Source organism: Antechinus flavipes, chromosome X (genome assembly GCF_016432865.1).
Source record: "Antechinus flavipes isolate AdamAnt ecotype Samford, QLD, Australia chromosome X, AdamAnt_v2, whole genome shotgun sequence".
In the NCBI taxonomy this organism is placed as follows: Eukaryota; Metazoa; Chordata; class Mammalia; order Dasyuromorphia; family Dasyuridae; genus Antechinus; species Antechinus flavipes.
In genome coordinates, this window is record NC_067404.1 from 84,552,201 (window position 1) to 84,572,669 (window position 20,469).

General features: G+C 50.1%; 1 protein-coding gene across 7 annotated transcripts in view; it reads right to left on the reverse strand.

Moving 5' to 3' along the window:
• Window positions 1-368: 368 nt before the first annotated feature.
• The window catches only part of LOC127543076 (Krueppel-like factor 8), a 61,357-nt gene continuing 41,256 nt past the window's right edge, over window positions 369-20,469 (reverse strand). For 4 of the 7 annotated variants that reach the window (XM_051969075.1, XM_051969082.1, XM_051969081.1 and 1 more), the window contains exons 3-7: window positions 19,386-19,950; window positions 13,757-13,865; window positions 13,446-13,582; window positions 3,424-3,601; window positions 369-2,550 (exon numbers count right to left, since the gene is read on the reverse strand). In XM_051969075.1, the coding sequence (XP_051825035.1) occupies window positions 2,418-2,550; window positions 3,424-3,601; window positions 13,446-13,582; window positions 13,757-13,865; window positions 19,386-19,950 (1,122 nt within the window). In that variant the 3' untranslated portion in view covers window positions 369-2,417. Of the gene's footprint in view, window positions 3,602-13,445; window positions 13,583-13,756; window positions 13,866-19,385; window positions 19,951-20,469 lie in introns of all 7 variants that reach the window. The other 3 variants (XM_051969077.1, XM_051969076.1, XM_051969078.1) reach the window with 3 other exon arrangements.

The window sequence follows — 20,469 nt, forward strand, 5'->3', positions numbered from 1 at the left end:
TAGAGACAGAGACAGACAGACAGAGACAAAGACAGACGGACACACAGAGACACAAAGACAAAGCGACAAACACAGAGACAGACAGAGAGAAGGCAGAGAAAGGAGAGAGAGAGAGAATTCAGCACTGTCCACAGCCAGCCATGGGTCCTCACCAAAAATGCCCAGGAAGACACAAAATGTGTGCAAATAAATCCAAACCCCAAGTCGTGACGCAACCCCCCCCATTTATCCAGGTCCCCACGGGGTGCCCCAGATCTCCGGCTGGGCCGTTCACAGAGCCAAAGGCCTCTCAGGGCTCCCGGGGAAGGCCTGCTCCCCTCCCTCCCCCCCCAGTCCTACCCTGCAAAAATGACCACACACACACTCTATTTAATCAACTATTTAATCAACTATAAACAATAGACCTGTACACTATACAGTATAAAGTTTTCTAAAAGTCTATACAAATCAAACAGTAATCACAGGAAAAAAATTGTACTTAATTTTATTTCTTTCATTGAAGAGATCCCTGGGAAAAGGGTTGTGCCTGAGACCAGGAGGTGGAAAGACCTGGGGGGAGGGTTGTGCAGAGTGGGGAAGTTAGCCTTTTAGCCCCAAGAAAACACCTGTAGATAAAAGGAGCTGCCTCTGGAGGTAGTGAGCTCCCTGTCACTTCCAGTGTTTGAGCAGAGGCTGGACTAACCACCTTTCAGGGAAATGAAAGAGGGGCCGCCCACTTGGGATTCCCTCCAAGAGCTTACACCCGCTCCCTAGATGCAGGGAAATCTTTCTGGCTCGGAGCCCAGAAGAACAACGGTACAGAGAAGGCCCAGGGAAGCATCTGGAGGCCAGGAAGAGGAGCCCACCTGGCGCGAGCCCGGGGGCACAGCCCAAACAGGCAGGGGCCAGACAGGCGCCCGTCGGGGAGCCGGTCGGTGCCTCTCAACAGCCCCGAGGCCCGGCTTGGCCACGTCAGCCCTGATCCCGGGAGCCGGGACCCGGAAGCGGCCAAACGGCCCGTTTTCCCGCACCCGTCTGCACCGACAAAGGCTCCGCAGAAACAAATCGAAGCCAAACACTCACGAGAAGGGTCGACCGTCAGAACCCACCACACTGGGAGCAACAGAGCGATGCTCCATCTGGCCCGTGACAACAACATCCCCCAAGTTCTGAGTTCAGATTGTCCCGACACCTGAGGGGGCTGGCTCTGATACCCTGCAAGATCCCCCCCACCCCCCAGCCAACTTAGTATTAGCCCAGGCCCCTCCTCCCAACCACCCACCAAAATGTGCTTAGGAAACGTAAACTCACTTTAACATCCGAACTAGCAAAGGAACGACAGCGTTCCTCCCGAGCCGAGGACAAAGTCTCGGCCCTCGGCCGGTCTCGCGGGCCTCGGCATGAAGCACGAGGCGTGGCGTACTCTTGAGGGAGCGTGGTGCCGAGGAGGATTTGGCAGCACCGTGCCTCCCCTAAAGGAGGGACCTGATGTTATAAACTTGGGGTTCCCAAGTTCCCGGGTCTAGAATTTGCCAGTGTCTCTGGGGAGAAGCGGGGAGGGAGTCACCCTAATGGAGTGAATGGCCCCCCAATGGAGTCACATTAGGGAGCTCTTTGCTCTCTCCGTCCCCTCCTTCAGCTCCTAGCTACGCCTATAAGTCAGGTCAGAGAGCAGGCCCTCGACACCCCTCAACTGGAGACATTTCCTTGGAGGTTGGAAAGCAGCTACAGTCCCTTTGGAACCCAAAGCACTGGCTGTGAATACAGTTCCTATCCGCAGTCATGCGATTAGTGGCCCCTTCAGGGGAAGCAGAAGACAAGGCAGGAAAATGTGTTAGGCCCGGCCTTTCGGGCCAACTGAAATGGGGAGCCCTCAGTGCAAAAGGCACATGAGAGGCCGGGGCCCAGCTGAGTCCCCAAGATCCCCATACCAAGGAAACCCCAACACCAGAAAGCCCCTGGTAGGCAGGGGGCAGAGCACCCAACTGGAAACAAAAACAGGCAAAAGGTGGCGAGAAAAGCTAAGAGGCCAGCGGGACCTTCCGGCGAGGACGGCTCCAGCTCGGAGGCCCTTGAAAAGGGAAAGGGGAAAGGTCAGTGGGAGAAAACACACCCTGCTGCTCTCTTGCTCAGGAGGGCAAGGGAGGCGGGACTTGCCAGTGGCGGCAATGGTGGCAGCGACAGCCAGTAGTCTGTGCATAAGAGGAGGCGGAGAGGCTCCAGAAATTGCTGCCATTTATCTCCTCCACCCTCCTTGGGGGGTTGGGACACGGCTGGGGCATGGGAACTCGTGCCACCCGCTTTGCTCTGTTTTCCTACATTTTAGAGGCCTTCCCTGCGTGACTCAGCTAATGTCCGAAATATTGTCTGCTGGTGTATTAGGAAACACTGTTTCTAAATGAGCCCCGCTGGCCTGACAGTAAGGAGGCAGCAGGGGCTCACTCAGCGTCCGAGTCCATTGGCAGGGAAGTGGGCAGCAGGAGGTACCCTGAAGGAGCTGCCAACTGGTCGTCTGGGTTCCACTGCTGGGGCTCACTCTTGGAGAAAGATCCCAGGGAACTTGCCAGTTTCCTGGGAAGAAAAGTACCTGATCACCCAGCAGCCCCCAGCCCTGCCAGAAGCTGCCAGCTAGCCCTGACCCCCTGCTTCTGGCCTCTCTTGGCCAAGGGCCTTCCAGGACTGGGGCATGGCAGCCTCAACTAAGTCACCATGGATGGCAACTCCCCAGGCTTAGCCTGAACCCAGCAGCCCACTACTTCTGGGCAACGGGCTTGGGGTCCGGGACTGGGTGGAGTGGATGCGGGCACGGGAAGGAAGGAGGAAGCTCGGTAAAGGGAATAAAAACCCCAGCAATGACAAATTACTTTGCACTCATGTCCCTCAAGGGCCTACATAGGAGAGGGGGGTATCGGAAAGTTACCGGCTGACTCACTCCAAACACTGATCCGAAGCAGGGCAAGAGCTGCTTGGTGGAACGACAAGAAGGAAAAAAGAAACAACAGGAAAGAAGAGAGAAAACAGGGTTAGCTCAGCCCAGACGCGAGCTCGCAGCTTCTGTTCACTTGTGGCTGTGTTCAAAGGCGTGGCCACAGCCACGGAAGCCACCCACTGTGGGCCGAATCCCCACCCAGGTGTCAGCGAAGCCGGGTCCCGGGGCCTAAGGAGCTCGACGGGAAGCTCCCCGGCTCACCCTCCTCATTCTCCCTCTAGGTGCCATCCTGGCCCCTTCCTGGCAGCACCGCCAAAGCAGAGAGCCTCATGGCGGAAGCGGTGGCTGATGATGGCGGTGGTGGTGACTGTGGCATGGGACGAGGAAAAGGAGGAGGGGAAGGAAAGGGAAGAGGAAGAGGAGGAGAAAAGGATGAGGAGAGGAGAAAAGGATGAGGAGGAGAGGCGATGAAGAGCAAGAGAGGAGGGAGAAGAGATGGCGGCAACCAGGCTCACATCATGATATGCCGCCGCCGGTGAAGGGCCAGGTGGTCCGAACGGGAGAAGCTTCGGTCACAGTCCGAGCAGTGGAAGGGTTTGATGCCCGTGTGCTTGCGGAAATGCCGGGTCAACTCATCCGAGCGAGCAAATTTCCAGGTGCAGCCTTCCCAGGTGCATTTGTATGGCTTCTCTCCTGGAATGGGGACACAGCAAGGAAGCAGGCGTGAGCAGGGACGAACATACACGACATGGTGGAGGGCTCCTTCCTGAACCTTCCCAAGAAACCTCTGCCTGAGGGAGGGGCCGAGCGGCTAACGAAACAAAGAGGTAGAGCACTATCTGCGTCCTGGTCGTCTCTTTGCTATCATCTTTCCCACAGCTGACAGTCATATTCTTCCCCCAAAAACCCACCATCTCCCAGCTGAACCCATTTCAATATGGTGACATACAGGTTACTCAGGGAGCTGCTGGGTAACAGACGCACTGTCCGCCAATCTGCATTGGGAAAAGGAGTTTGGGAAAGTACAATGGGAGCATCCAACGGGGTTGAACTTGCAACAGTCCAAACTGGAGCCAGGCTGGCAGAGTGGGAAGCGTGCTGACTTTGGATAAGAAGAGGACAAGCGATAAGAGTCATTTGATCAGCCCATCCCTCCTAGCTTGAGGACACAGAAAGGTCTATGGGCACCAGGACAGAGGGCCAACCGGGCAACTGAGCAGGGAGTACGGGGGCAGAAAGAGATCCCAAAGAATTCCTAAACTACTGCCATCTGGCACCTCTGCCCCCTACTGTACAGTTCCGGTTTCAGATCCAGGGTAGAGAGGAGGAGGTTGTGAATATTGGCCCTAGCTATGTACCGAGCAGGAAGTGAGTTCCAGAACCATAGCTGTGGGACTCTGAGTCCAGGAACAGAGCAGGGTCTCAATTCTAATCTTTAACCTAGCACGTGAGCCTAAAGTAGGATAAGCAGGATAGGGGTCCCAAACCAAACCAGAGACAGAAATTCAGCCGATCCAAACCTGCAGAACCTCCCCGTGAGCTAACAGTGACTGAGTCCAGCAGCCATCTATAGAAACTAAACCACACGTGAGCCGCAGAACTCTGGCCGGGAGGACAGGGAGCAGCCCCCTCCCCAGATCCCAGCACTTCAGAAGTACCAAAACATGCAGACCCCCACACTGAGCCAGGAAAGCAGCAGAACGACTTATAAAAGGAGGTAAGCTCAGGCCAGCCCTCCCCCCCCACCAAGAAGTGGGGCAGAACTCAGCCTTAATATCATGTCTAAAGTCAGGAAACAAGCTGGAAGAATGAAGAAATAAAAGAATATAGTCGTGCAGAGCTAGTACAGGGAAAGGAGCACTCAAATGGAAAAGAAGAGAAAAACCATTTAAATAAGTACCTACTATGTACCAAGCTGTACCTGTGCTAAGTGCCATTTTTAAACCCTAGCAAGTAGTGCTATTATTATCTTCATTTTATAGCTGAAGGAACTGGGGTTAAACAGAGGTAAAATGACCTGTCCAGGGTCAGACAGCTAGTGTCTGAAGCTGGATTTGAATGAAGGATTTCCTGACTCCAGAATCAATGATCTCTTTACTGTAGTGCCTCCCTTCCCCCTCAGCTATCTCAAGTTCCACATACAAACCCAGAAGAAGAGAATGACTTGAAAACATCTACACACAAAGCCTGAGAGAGAAATAAACTGGGACACATGACTAACAAGAATTCCTAGAAGAAAATGAAGTTTAAGAAAGAGCAAAAAGAATTTTTTTTCAAACCCAAATAAATAAATAAAAATAACTAAAGGGAAGAATGGGAAAAGAAGAGAGAATTAAGGAAGAAAACTATGAAAAGAGAGGTAACAGCTTTGAAAAAAATTTAAAAACCTCAGTGAATAAAATAAGTCTTTGAAAATTAAAATTGGCCAAATGGAAGCCAATAACTCCATTCATATTCAGATATGAATTCAGAGATATTCAGAGATAAAACAAATTCAAAAGACTGAAAAAAACAGTAGAAAATGTGAAACGTCATCTTAGGAAATACAAACGACCTGGAAAATAGATCAAGAGATAAGTTAAGAATCATTGGTCCACTTGAAAAACAAGAACAAAAAACAGTCCATATTTTTTTTTGGCTGGGGCAATTGGAGTTAAGTGACTTGCTCAGGGTCACACAGCTAGAAAGTGTTAAGTGACTGAGACCAGGTTTGAACTCAGGTCCTCCTGACTTCAGGGCTGGTGCTCTATCTACTGTGCCACCTAGCTGCCCCCAGACCTCATATTTCAAAAAAGTCATAAAAGAAAACTGCCCAGATATTTTAGAATCAGAAGGCAAAATAGAAATTGAAAGAATCTACCAGCTACCTCCTGAAATAAACTCCAAATTCATGGAAATATTATAGACAAAATCTAGAATTCCCAGGTTTTCAAGAAAACCAACCTTCCAAATAAAGTGGGTGAATATTAAAAAAAAAAACCCATAAATTGCCCAAACAAGAGGACCAGCAAATAGAGTATTTAATTAAGTATGTCTTTAAAAAAATAAATCTAACAAGCCATAAGTGAACTCCTCTGTATCCTCCCCCAAACTAAGATTAAATGGATTTACAAATGAATTTTACCAAATACTTAAAAGAATAATTAACTCCAATACCATATAAACTGTTTTTAAAAATAGTCAAGGTCAAGAGTCCTCAAAAATTCCTTTTGTAATTCAAACATGTTCTTGATACCTAAATCAGGAATAGTTAAAACAGAGAAACAAAAGTATCAATCAATTGCCCTAAATGAATATGGATGCAAAATTATAAAATAAAATATTAGCAAGGAGATTACATCAATATCTAACAAAGGTCATACATCGTGATCAGGCTGAATTTATACTAAGCATGCAGGGCTGGCTCAATATTAGAAAAATTATTGGTATAATTAACCATATGAATAACAAATATGATAAAAATCATATGATTACTTTAAGAGATGCAGAAGATTTTGGTAAATCATAATCAATACAATAGAAAACACAAGAATAAACAATTTCCTTAAAATGTTAAGTGGTATCCATCTAAAACCAAAAGTCAGAATTATCTATAATGAGCACAGGCTAGAAGCCTTTCCAATAAGATCAGCAGTAAAGCGAGGATGTTCAGTATCACCATAACCACCATTACTATTCAATTGGGCCTTGAAATATCAGCTACGCTAAGAAAAGAAAATGAAAGAAGAAGCAGAGGCAAAGGAACCAAACCATCACTTTTTGCAGATGATATCCCGCCTTAAAGAATGCTAGAAAGTAAACATTGTAACATTCATATGGCATTAGATGGTTAAGCTGTAGATGAGGGCAGATGCGGAAAAGTGATGGGCAGCTATGGCACAGTAAACAGAGCATTGGGCCTGGAGTGAGGAAGATCTGATTTCAAATCTGGCCCACAGATATGTGACCCTAGGCAAGTCATTTAACCTTTTTTTTTTTTTTTTTTTTTTGCCATGGTTCCTTCATCTGCAAAATGGGGATAATAACAGCCCCTACCTCCCATGGTTGTTGTGAGGATCAAATGAAATATTTGTAAAGCACTTAGCACAGTGCTGGGCACAGTAAATGCTTGTTTCGTTCTGGAGAGCATTTTGGATCTGTGGCAAAAAGGCTATAAAACTGCATACCCTTTGATCCAGCAGCCTCACTACTGGGTCTGTGTCCCAAAGAGATCATAAAAGAGTGAAAAAGGACTCACGTGTGCAAAAATATTGGTAGCAGCTCTTTTTGTAGTGGCAAGGACCTAGAACTGAGTGGATGATGAGCAGGCTGATTTCAGAAAAGCCTGAAAAGACTTGCATGAACTGATGCTGGGTGAAGCGAGCAGAAGCGGGAAAACATTGTACACAGGAATCACAAGATCATGTAATGATCAAATATGATAGACCTATTAGCTCTTCTCAGCAATTCAGTGATCCAAAGAATTTCTGAGAAACTGCCATCCACATCCAAAGAGAGAACATGGAGATTGAATGGAGATTGAAAAAATACTGTTTTCACCTTTTTTTGTGTGTGTTGTTTTCCTGGTTCTCATGGATTTTCCCTTTTGTTCTGATTTTTCTATCCCAATATAACTCATATGAAAATATGGGAAAAGTAAATGTACATATAAAACCTAAACAAATACAATTTTAAAAATAAATGCTTGGTTCTTCCTTCTTCGGTTCCAATCCTACCCCTGCCGTACCATATGACTATGGGCAAGGACTCGGAGTCTGGTTTCCACATGTCAGATAAGTTCTTCAAATACGAATCATAATACCTATAGTTCCTTCCCTTGAAGGGCTACTGCCTGGAGCCCTGGAGATATTCTATGTAAAGCTCCATGGGAATATCCCATTTTCTCCTTCACAGTATTGTCGGGAGAAATCTCATACTTTTCTAAACAAAAGCACTTGACAAACCAGATCTCCAATAGTTACCACCACTCATGCTTCCATGCATGCTGCCTGGACCCTCACTGGGACAGGGAAATCCTTTTACTCTTCCCTGATCCAGTCTTCCAGCCCATTCCCATTCCCCGCAGAGGCTATCATGAACCTTCTCTTCTCTTAAGCCTGCAAGCCTGACCCTTTCTTTCCCTCTCAACAAGAGACCACCTCCTACTTCACTGGGAAACACTGAGACTTTTTTTTTCTCTCCTCCCCAATCATACCTTTCAAGCTATACAAATACTGCTCCCTGCCTCCTCTGTTCCTTTTCCCCAAGGTTCTGAGGATCACATGGTCCTTTTCCTCCCCAAAGGGAACCTATTCACTTGGGTCTTTACTCCTTGTTCCCTTCAGTCTCTTATGACAGCTGGTCCCATCAATCATCTCTTTGTCTCAGTCTCTGCCTCTCTCTCTCTCTCTCTCTCTCTCTCTCTCTCTCTCTCTCTCTCTCTCTCCCTCTCTGTCTCTCTCTCTCCCTCTCTGTCTCTCTCTCTCCCTCTCTGTCTCTCTGTCCCTCTGTCTCTCTCTCTCTTTCTGCCTGTCTCTCTCTCTCCATCTCTCTTTGTTTCTGTCTGTTTCTGTGTATCTCTGTCTCTATTTCTGTGTCTCTGTCTATCTCTGTCTCTCCCCCAATTTTCAGTTTCATTTTATCTACTAGCTATCTTCACAGACACACAAGTCTCACAACAGATGGAAATGAAAGAAAGAAAATTGTTACCTCAACTTTGTTTTTGTTCAATGATACGCTGCCTAAAATGAGAACCCAGTGAAATAGATGCACACTTATTAAAACATAAGGTGCCCAGATGAACAGAACAGGAAAAGGAAAGTTTAAACAACCTACTCTCAGGGAAAAAAGACAAAAAACCTGAGAAAGCCGTGGAGGAGGAAGTTTCTCCCTTCCCCCACTTCCCCTCCTTCCCCCCCTCCCCCAGCACCTTCACTTCAACAGGGTTATGAGAGAATTGTATGGAAGACACAAAGGACATTGTTATCAAAAACAGGGAAAGAAAGGTCTTCTGAGGCAAACGTGATCCTGGTACAGCAAAGAAGCCCCAGAGAACCAAGGGTAAAAATCTCCACGGGGGTCAGGGTGGATTGTAATCCACAAAGGAAGGCTTGATTTCACATCAGAAAAATGATCAATATAACAGATCATATTAACAACTAAAACAATAAGAACCACAACTGCAATCAACAGATAGCGAAAGACTGGCAAAATAGAAGCCATTCTGCTTTTCTGAACTTACACTGACTGCTGGCACTATTTACTGGATAAACATAATTTATCATTTGTAGCATCATGTGTCTTTTTTTACCCTAAAGATGTCATACTGACATGTTTAATGTCAACAGAACGGGGGGGGGGGGGGGGGGGGGGGGGGGAGAAAGAGGGCCTGTTGCTGCACTGGTCAGAATTAAAATTGTATTGTATAAAAAAAAAAATACAACCACCATTTCTGTAAAAAAACATTAAAAAGGTCAAACATGGTGGTACACACCTGTGTGATTGCTGCTATTGAGCGGCTAAGTGGCTTGAACTGGGCAGTTCTAATCTATTCCAATTGGGGGACTGCACAGAGTTAGGCAGTGATATGGTGAAAATCCAGGAGGGGTCAACTCATCTGAGTAGCCTCTGTACTTATAGCCTGGGCAAGATAGGGAGACCCAGTCAATGATAGATAGATAGATAGATAGATAGATAGATAAATAGATGATAGATGGACAGATAGACAAAGGAGAGAGATAAAAGATAGATAGATGATAGATAAAACATAGATAATAGATAAATAGATAAAAGATAGACAGCCAGAAAGGAGAGATAGATAGACAGACAGACAGAGATAGATAGATGATAGATAAAAGATAGGTAGATGATAGATAGATAAAAGATAGATGATAGATGATGGATAAATAGATGATAGATAAAAGACATAGATAAATAGATAAAAGATAGATGTATGAGAGATAAATAGATAAAAAATAGATAGGTAATGGATACATAGATAAAAGATAAATAGGTGATAGATAAAAGATAGATGATATATAAATAGATGACAGATAGATAAAAGATAGATAGATGATAGATAAATAGATAGAAGACTGATAGCTAAATAGATGATAGCTGGATAGATAAAAGATATAAATGATAGATAAGAGATAGATAGAAGATAGATGGATGGATGGATGGATAGACGGATGGATGGATGATAGATATAGAGCCGGGTGGGGAACCTTTTTTTGCCAAGGGCCATTTGGCTATTTCTACATCTTTCGTGGGTCATACAAAATTGCAGATAGTTCTTTTTCTGAGGGAAACCCACTTAGATTCATTCACCTGAACAGGGATGCCGGGAGAGGGCAGGGAAAGAAGAGGAGATAGGATGAGATGACTGACATTAAATTTGGAGTTGACTAGAGAATCCGATGGGTTCATCTCGGGCAGCTGCTAACGGGTGGCTCGGTGGGTAAAGTGCAGGCTTTGGAATCGGGAAGACTCATCTTCCTGAGTTCCAATATGGCCTCAGAAACTTCCTAGCCCTGAGCAAGTCACTTCACCCGGTTTGCCTCCATTCTGTGATCTGTCAAATAAGCTGGGGAAGAAAATGGCAAACCGCTCCAAGATCTCTGCCGAGAAAACCCCCAGTGGGGCCATAGAGAACTGGACACAAGTGAAAAATGACTGAATGCTTAAAGGCATTTCCTCTCGTCCTTCTCAGTGATCTCTCTTCTAGGGTTTTTCCCCCTCTGAGGCAGTTGGGGTTAAGGGACTTGACCAGGGTCGTACAGCTGGAAGTGTTAAGTGTCTGAGGCCAGATTGGAACTCAGGTCCTCCTGACTTCAGGGCCGGTGCTCTATCCACTCTGCCATCTAGCTGCCTCTCTCTTCTAGTTTTACTCCTTTCTTCTTCCCCAGAGCAACATCTTTAGAAACCCAGTCTCCCAGTTGCCCAGGAACGGAAGTCCCAGCTCCCTGTATATCCCAGCTCTCCCCTCTATGGCCCTCTCCAGCACCCCTTTCCCCTGTCTGGAAAATATCCCAGAGAGTGGCTGAGAAATACCATTTGTTAATCCCGGCAGGGTCGGAATATCGTTCATCGGAGCCTTGGGGTCACTTTCACCCTGGGCGACCCCACGCTGACTTCCCACCTCTTCCTCATGTGACACTGGTAAGTGTTTGCCAAGGGACTGAATAAACCATTGATTGCTGCCAAGGGAATGCCCAAGAGGGAGTGATTGGAACCCGGGGCTCCTTGACCCGGACCCCGGGCTCCCTCTGAGGCCTCCCCATTCAGGTTAGGAGCTGGGGAGGGAGAGGGTAAGAGTGAATGGCTGGCCATATTCCTCAGTCACTACCGGGACATCAAGGAGATGCTCCTTTTTTAACCTCATGCTGGCTACTGTGGCTACTGTGTCAAGAAGGCAGCAAATAAAGGAGGAAGAATTGCCAGGATGTGAAAAGGCATACCTGGAAACCCTCCCTAAGGGGCAGCTGGATGGGCCAGTGGATAGAGCCAGGAGGACCTGAATTCAAATCCGGCCTCAGACACTTAGTGCTTTCTAGCTGCCTGACCCTGGACATGTCACCGAACCCCGATTGCCTTGCCCCAAACAGACAAGAACGGCAAGAGCAGAAGCCCTCCCCCGGTCCAGAACAGGAGCCGTGGGCCTCCTTTGGAGCAATTGTTGGGCCCGGGGATAGCATCCCTCACCTTGAAGATGGTTCTCCGCCACAAGAGACAGCACGATGCCATGCAAAGGAACCTGGACCGGAGGTCGAAGGACCTCAGTCTGAACCCCCCCACACACTGATACTTAGTGGCTAACTCACTTCCCCCACTGCCCACACCTGTTTTTTCATCAGCAAAATGAGACATTGAACCAGATGAGCTGAGGTCCTATCTCGCTCTCAATCTAAGGGCCCAGGAGATGGCTGCCAAAGTTTGGGAGGCTGAACTGCTGAAGCGGGTCAGAATGGGAACAGCGAGTGCAAAATGGGTTAACCGCAAGTGAACTCTCCCCCCAGCCTCGGGCCCTCGGTCCCCCCGGGGGCAACAATCTGCCCCGTGAGGGACACCGAGTGACTGGCCTTGGCGCCAGCCTGCCTGTGCAGGGGGCCGGCTTGGAGTGCAGGCCTAAAAGGGGCCAGGCAGGACAAGCCCATAGAAAGCTTGGGGACAGGGGGAGAGCCTTAGAAGCCCCACCCTCTGATGCCCAATTGGGGGCAGCATCGAACAGGGAACAGGACCCCCCTCCTGCCAGCTCTGCCCCCCTAGGTGTGGGAGGTCTCCCAAAGCGACAGAATCGGCTTTCGACAGAGATCACTGAGATTCTCAGAGACAAAGCGAATCGCCCAAAGTCACAGAGCCAAGGAGCGTCTGGAGTGGGGTTCAAACCCGAGTCCCTCGACACCAAGTACAGCATTCTTGGCATCTGGCCATGCCCTCTCCCATGGACAGATGAAGAAACTGAGGCTGGGAAGGTCATCCCATACCACAGACGGCGCCCTATGCCACAGTGGTTCCCTTTCAACTAAGACCCATACCAGCGTTCCCTCACAAGGACATGAGGAAAGTCCCGCCTGAAGGCAAGACTGTGGTGCCGGGAGGAAAGGCCCCCGGCAGTCGTTCCTGGACCCCCTGCAGCTGTTCCTGAGCCCCCTTCCAGTTTACAAAGCACTTTGGAGTCCAGGAGATTGGAGTGAGATAAGAGACAGCAGAGGGGGGAGGGAAAAGGAAGGAAAGAAGAGGAAAGAAAGAATGAAAGAGAGGTAAGATGAGAGAGGGGGGGAAGGGGACAAGAGTGAAAGAAGGTAAAGGGGGAGGAGGAAGAGAAACAGAGAGTGAAGAGCAGAGAATGAGAGGGAAAGAGAGAGAAAGAGCCAGAGCCAGAGAGAGAGAGCCAGAGGGAGAGAGAGAGAGAGAGAGAGAAAGAGAGAGAAAGAGCCAGAGCCAGAGAGAGAGAGCCAGAGGGGAGGAGAGAGAGAGAGAAAGAGAGAAAGAGAGAGAAAGAGCCAGAGCCAGAGAGAGAGCCAGAGGGGAGGAGAGAGAGAGAAAGAGAGAGAGGCACAGAGGGAGAGAGAGAGAGAGGGAGAGAAGAAAGAGACTGAAAAGAGAGACAGAAAAGAGAGAGAGAAAAGAGAGACGAGAGAGAAAAAAGAGAGAGAGTGAAGAGAGACAGAGAAGAGAGAGAAAAGAGATACAGAAAAGAGAGAGAGAAAAAAGAGAGAGGGAGAGAGAGAGAATAGGGGAGAGAGGGAGAGAGAGAAGGGGAGAGGGAGGGAGGGAAAGGGAGAGAGACAGAGACAGAGAGAGAGCTGTGATAGCCATGGGCTGATATGGGAGGGCACCTCAACTGCCCCTTAATACTGTGGGGGGCGGGGAGAACCTAGCTCCAGCATCAGGAGGAAGCCAGTAGGGGAGGAGGAAGTGGCCTGTGCAGGGAAGGGTGAGCCACGGCAGCCTCCCTCCCGGGCTCGGACCTAATGGCCCACAGACTGAGTGGAGCGGGCCCTGGTCTGGCCCGACGCACAGTGAGCAGGGCGGTGGGAGGGGTCGCTGGCCATACCAGTGTGTATTCTCCGATGGGCCTTCAGGTGGGAGCTCTTGGTGTAGACCTTGTTGCACCCTGCAAAGTCGCACTGGTGAATGCGCCTCTTCTTCAGGTCAGGGGACTCGGTGTGATGTATCGGGACCCCCACAGACCTGGAGAAGGGGAAGAGACCGAGAAACACAAGCTAGAAAAGGAGCCACAGCCTTGGGGGCCACACGTGTGGACCCCACCCACCCTTGTGTGCACCCATCGCTTCCCCAGAAAGACCTTAAATGGCAACTGCCCACAGCTCGTGTCCCTTCTGCAGCCAAGGGGCAGATACTCACTCTCTCTGCAGCTCCTGAAAGGCTGCAGACACAGACACAGTCTCCCCCACACTGTCTTCACTGTCACTCTGCACTTCCACTGGAGACATGGAGCTAGGATCCAGTTTCACTGAGGGAAAAAGAAGAGAGAGTGAGAACTGGCAAGAGCCTCTACCCCTGTCCCCCCTCTGCCCTTCAAAAAGGGGACAAGAGGCTCAAAGGCATCGGGCCCCAGAGGCATCTGTTACCCAGCAGTAGAGAGAAGTGCACAGTCAGAGGTTTGGACGCTGTCTGCATGTCCTTAGCCACTCTACTCCAGACGCTCCCAGGGCAGGCTCAAGTTGGCACTGGTCTGTCCGACTACTGACTTCAGGGGCTGCTTTGGAGTGCTCTGATGGGGCTGAGCCCTAATATGCCCCTGTGGCTTCTGCCCATTGGCCAAAGGCCTTCTGATGGCGGTGAGAAGTCCCCGTGTCTTCTGCCCATTGGCCACAGGCCTCCCCAGTGGGGGTGAGAAGTCCCCGTGACTTCTGCCCATTAGACACAGGCATCCCAGTGGGAGGCGAGAAGTCCCCGTGGCTTCTGTCCATTGGCCATAAGACTCCCCGGATGGGGTTAAGAAGTCCCCGTGGCTTCTGCCCATTGGCCATAGGCCTCCCGATGGGGACGAGAAGTCCCCATGGCTTCTGCCCATTAGACACAGGCATCCCAGTGGGAGGTAAGAAGTCCCCATGGCTTCTGCCCATTGGCCATAGGCCTCCCTGGATGGGTTACAAAGTCCCCATGGCTTCTGCTCATTGGCCACAGACCTCTCGATGGAGGTGAGAAGTCCTCATGGCGTCTGCCCATTGGCCAAAGGCTTCCCTGGATGGGGGTGAGAAGTCCCTGTGGCTTCTGCCCATTGGCCAAAGGCTTCCCCGGATGGGGGTGAGAAGTCCCTGTGGCTTCTGCCCATTGGCCAAAGGCTTCCCCGGATGGGGGTGAGAAGTGCCTGTGGCTTCTGCCCATTGGCCATAGGCCTCCCAATGGGGGTGAGAAGTCCCCGTGGCTTCTGACCATTGGTCAATGGGGGTAGAAGTCTACTCTCTTCTTCAAGCAACTGCCATAGTTATGGTATGGGACAAGAATTGTGCTGAATAATGCAAACACAAGGACAAAGAGGACATGGTTGGGGACCTCAAGAAGCCCATTTTCTATGGGGAGAAAAATGACAGAACTAAGACCTGAAGTTTTTGGCCCCTCTCTCATTCTGCCTGCAATATTACCTTCCCAGAATTCCCATGTACATAACCTAACCAGAACAGATCTGCACGCCCAGTTCTGATGCTGTGACACAAACTTCCCATGGGCGTCCATGGGAGCTGAGAGATAGTGGCAGAGAGCCCCAGGCAGCAGGGCTCTCTCCCAGGCCACCCCGTGGGCTTTGACCCAACTTGGTGATAATCACCCATGCCAGGTGGGATGGAGGTGACCTGTGAGCCAAGCTGGCACCGAAAAGCCTGGGAAAAGGGAATGGGCAGTGGTGGACAGCCAGGGCAGAGCTGACCGGTGCTGCTTTTTATGAAAGGAAGGCTAGTGAAAGGAGAGAAAGCATAGGACTTCAAAGCATGAACAGCAGTAAAAGTAGCAGCCCACACCTAGCATCCAGAGATGTATTGAGCACAAAAAGTTTCCATTGGATGCTGGATGAGGGTGAGTGAAAAATTCCTGAGGCTGGCTCCCCAATACCCTAAGGCCGGGCAGTCACAAGCCTCCTTCCAAAGAGCTGAACCCTCCTTCTCAAGCCAGGCGGGGATCCCGGGGCTCTCTCAGCTAGGAAATGATGGTGGGCTAGAAGTTCCATCCAAAATGGCCACAAAACCCAAGAAGGCAGGCTCTGGGGCATAGCTTAATCATACAAGTCAGGGGCTAGGGTGTTCTGGCAGAACGGCCCGTGTGGTGACCTGCTACCTCAGCAGGAGGCCGCATGGCAAGGAGGCTCTCAAGAGGCAGCAACTACGGGGGTACCCAAATGCCCCAGTGATCGTTAATCTGTATTGTCCCTGGAGCCAAGGCAGCCTCATTCGGCATTGAGAAGCTTAACACAAGTTCGTGTAACGAGGGCCAGCCCCCCTCCTTCTGCACCATCCCACATTCGTTGTGAAAACTGGCCCAGCGCCACCCTCCCCCCGACTTTAAGAGCCAGCCGATGTTCCGAGTCAGCGTTGCCTTTGTCATCTCTTTCTACCTGGCCAGTGGAGCGGGCGTTTGCTGACTTAGGGCCTTTGGGGGATCCTGCAGTCTGGGGTCTCAGCTGGGGCTACATTAACCTTCTGCAAGGGGTCAGGAGCAGAATGGACAGGATATCATTTGCAGGCCCCATCATTCTTCATTATCAGCCATTTGCTTCAATAACGTGGGACGAAGTTACCATCGTATCACCTGGCCCTTTTGTCTTCAACCGAGCCTCCTAGATTTGTAAGAAGTCGGACCTTTGCTCTGACAAGACAATGAGTGATCTGATCGGACACAAGTAAGTGATCGGACACAGCCTGCTACTAACTGAAATAATAATGCCTTCATCTACAATAACAAACCTTCTCCCTGAAGCTAAAGGCTACTCCATGCCCTTTGGGAGACGCTATTTGGTGCTCGCCGCTGCCGCGCATATGGATGGCCGTTTCTTGACGGAAGAGACCGAGATATCTGGGTAGTTGCTCGGCCTCTGGCCTCTCACCGTTATTCCACGTTTCGGCTGCTCTGCAGGCTTAGAGAGAAGTCTTCGGAGATGCTTCGTCTTCAGTGACCGTGCCATCGGCGCAGAAGCGCCAAGATCGCCGTGGTGTTCTTTCATCGGGAACCCAGAAATATCAACTGGCCCGATGAAGGGTTCCCACAAGATGGGCTTTCTTGTGGCCTTGGAGGATAAAGCCTTATCCATTGTCTCCTCCAAAAAGGGCCAGACCCCCACGCATCTGCAGCTTGCTTGTTCCTTCTGGTTTTGTATATTGAGAGAATGTCGACTAACCAACCAGCAGTTATAAAGCACCTACTGTGTGCCTGGGCCTGGGCTAGTTGATTCAAGTACAGCAAAAGAAATGATATCTACTCCCAAGGAATCTGTGTATTAATGTGTAATGGGAGAGACACAGATCCAGAAAAGCCTCAGACAGAAGGCAGGGCCTGAGCTGTCTCAAAGCTGGAGGGGGGGAGCCAAAGAGAGCATGGATACCGAAGGTAGGGCCAGAGCCGGCTTGAAGGAAGGCGGGGATTCCATATGGTGGAAGTGAGGAGGGAGGCATCCCAGTTGGGAGGTGCAGCCAGAACAAAGGCACAGATGGGGGGAAGGGGAGCGTGCAGGGAACGGGAGTCGGGTCGGCCGATTCACAAAATAACATCCAAGACTGAGGGCATTTGGTCCTTCCAGCAGTACAGCATTCCCCTTCGGAATACCCCCCCGCCAAACGTGTCCCCTCTGGCACCACAGCCCCGCGGCCATTCCACCAGAGGGGCACCTCCCCGGAGGCAGGGCCGTGGCAGAGTTGGGGACTTAGCTTTGCTTCACAGCCCAAGATTTCTCCCGCGGTGGGGGTGGGGGGGACAACCAACAGGTGAGGTACCGCTCTAGACACAATTAGCTCACAGCAGGGCTCCACTGGCAGAGGCGAGGAAGCCGCGAGCCGACGCCCTGCCACAGTTATGGCATGGGACAAGAATTGTGCCGAATAGTGCAAACACAAGGACAAAGAGGACGTGGTTGGGGACCTCAAGAGGCCCATGTTCTATGGGGGGGGAAAACGAGTACCTAGAAAATTCAACACCTTTGCAAAATCACTTTTGGGGGAAAAGAGGGCACTAAATAAATAAAGTTTGAAATAGAAAAAGGTGATAGATCAAGGCAGAGCTAGACAGATAAATGGAGGGATAGATGGATGGAAGAATGGGTAGACAGACAGAAATAAACAAATAGGTGGATAGATATAGAGGATAGATATAGACAGAAGGATAGATAAATATAGAGATAGACAGACAGATGGATGACAGATAAATGGATGTACAGATATGGCAGATAGAAAGAAATGGATAGATACATATGGTAGATGGACAGATAGATAAATGGATGGATAAATATGGTAGATACAGATAGATAGATAGATAGACAGACAGACAGATTCAGTAGACATACAGACAGATGGATAGATAGGGAGATAAATGATAGACAGATATAGTTGATAGATAGATAGACAGACAGACAGACAGACAGACAGACAGACAGACAGATATGGTAGACATATAGACAGATGGATAGCTAGGTAGATAAATGATAGATACGATAAATAGACAGACAGATAGATAGATAGATGGATGGATGGATAGATACAGTGGATAGATAGATAGATAGACAGATAAATGGATGTACAGATATGGTAGACAGACAGATAGATAAACAGATAGACAGACATTCAGACAGATAGACAGATATGGTAGTCAGATAGATGAATGGATGGATGGACGGATGGACAGATAGACAGACAGACAGCTAGATGGGTAGATAGACAGACAGACAAATATGGTAGACAGACAGACAGACAGGCAGATAGATAGATAGATGGATGGATGGATGGATAGATAGATAGATAGATGGATAGATGGATGGATAGATATGGTAGACAGAGAGATAAATAAGTAGACAGACAGATAGACAGACAGACGGACGGACAGATAGATAGATAGATAGATAGATGGACAGATAATGTAGACAGAGAGATAAATAAGTAGACAGACAGACAGACAGACGGACGGACGGACGGACAGATAGATAGATAGATAGATGGACAGATATGGTAGACAGAGAGATAAATAAGTAGACAGACAGATAGATAGATAAACAGACAGACATTCAGATAGACAGACAGATATGGTGGGCAGATAGATGGATGGATGGATGGATGGATGTTTGGACGGATAGATAGATAGACAGACAGACAGATAGACAGACCTTCAGACAGATAGATATGGTGGTCAGACAGGTGGATGGATGGACAGATGGATAGACAGACAGATAGATAAATGGATAGATATGGTAGGCAAACGGATGGATAGAAGGATAGCATAGCTAGATAAATGATAGATGATAGCCAAATAGATGAATGGATAGATGATATTGATATAAACAGACAGGTGGATAGATGGATGGCAAGACAGAGAGATGAGAGATGGATTGGTGGGCAGATAGAGGCAGATGGATAGATGGATAGTTGATAGAGAAAGAGACAGGTAGATACATGGACAGAGACAGAGATAAAGGCAGATGGATGGATGGCCGGCCGGACAGACGGATGACAGAAACGGACACGGACAGAAGCGTCGGCCGAGTGCTTCCTCCCTGTCCTTCTGAGGTTAAAAGCTTGGGATCTGAAGCCGAGCAAACAAGCCGGACCCTGCCCACAAGGAGCTTCCACTGCAATGGGGAAAGAAGAGGAGCGGGGAAGGCCGGGATGGGGGACCAGAGGGAGGGGAGGCACCCGGCAAGCCTTTCCACCCCAAATGCTCAGCAGCCCCAGGGAGGCTGCCTTCCTTCCAGATGCCGGCGTCCCATCCTCCCAGAGGGAGTGGGGCAGGAGTGGAAGTAGTGGGTTGGAAGGGGAGGAGGGGGAAAGGAAGTGCTTACCAGAACCAGCATTTTTGCCATCTCCTCCAATCAGCGGGACCGTGATGGCGGCCGTGACGCTGTCAGTAGCCACAGTGGTGTAGACCACAGGCAGGGACTGGACCACCACGGGGATGGTCTGCAGGTTCCCCATCTTGCTGGGCAGGTTGACCGAGGGAATGGTGTGGATCAGGTGCAGGATCTGCTGGCCGCTGCTGCCCTGGGTCGAGGCCAGGATGGAGCCGGGAGACAGCACGGCCGGGATGGCCGAGGTGGAGGGGGAGCCCAGACCCGAGGGGGACACCGACACCACGGGCGGCTGGACCGAGGGAGCCACCAGCATGGCCGAGGGCAGCAGCGGGCTGGTGTGTGGCGGCGAGGCTTTGGGCTTGTGCAGGGACAGGTCCACCGGCTCGGCCTGGGGCCCGCTGCACTCGGGGGCCAGGAGCTCCTCGGGAGGCTCCGTCTTGATCTCACTCAGCAGCGTGGGCGTCTCTATGGAGCTGAGCTCCAGAAGTGAGGAAGACGTCATCTTCCCCCTCTCTGTCAATCCCGAGAAGCCTTTCCTGTAGTCTGCAGCTAGGGCCTGGAAGAGAAGGGGGGCAGGAGCACTCATTAGGGGGGCAGAAGCGAGCACGGGGAGCCTGTGCCCAGAGCCTAAGGGGCTACTGCCCGCTTCTTCCAGGGGAGAGACCGCCGAGTGACCCAGAAGGCCCTCGGAGGTGGGCCAGGGCGGTAAAGCCCGACCCCTAGGAGGAAAGCATCTGGGAAGGACAGGGGACGGGCCACCAGGGGCTGGGTCAGAGAACAGGCCTGATCCTTCCCTCGCCAAAGAGAACCAAGGGAAATCAAGTCACTCCCCCACCGAGAGATCCACGGAGGGATGCCCACCCTCCCCCCGCCCCACCCCCCGGCACCCAGAGAGCAGCCTGGGACCTCTGGGCGAATCTTGGGGGGAGGGGGAGGACGGTCAGCTCCCAGGCTTGGGGCCCGGAGGCCTGGCCTGGGCAGCTTCCATCACGGTCAGCCATTCAGTCAGCAAGCGCCCCAGTAGTGAGCTTCCCTCCCTGGAAAAGGAGGAGCCTAGCCCAGCTCAGACGTCCTG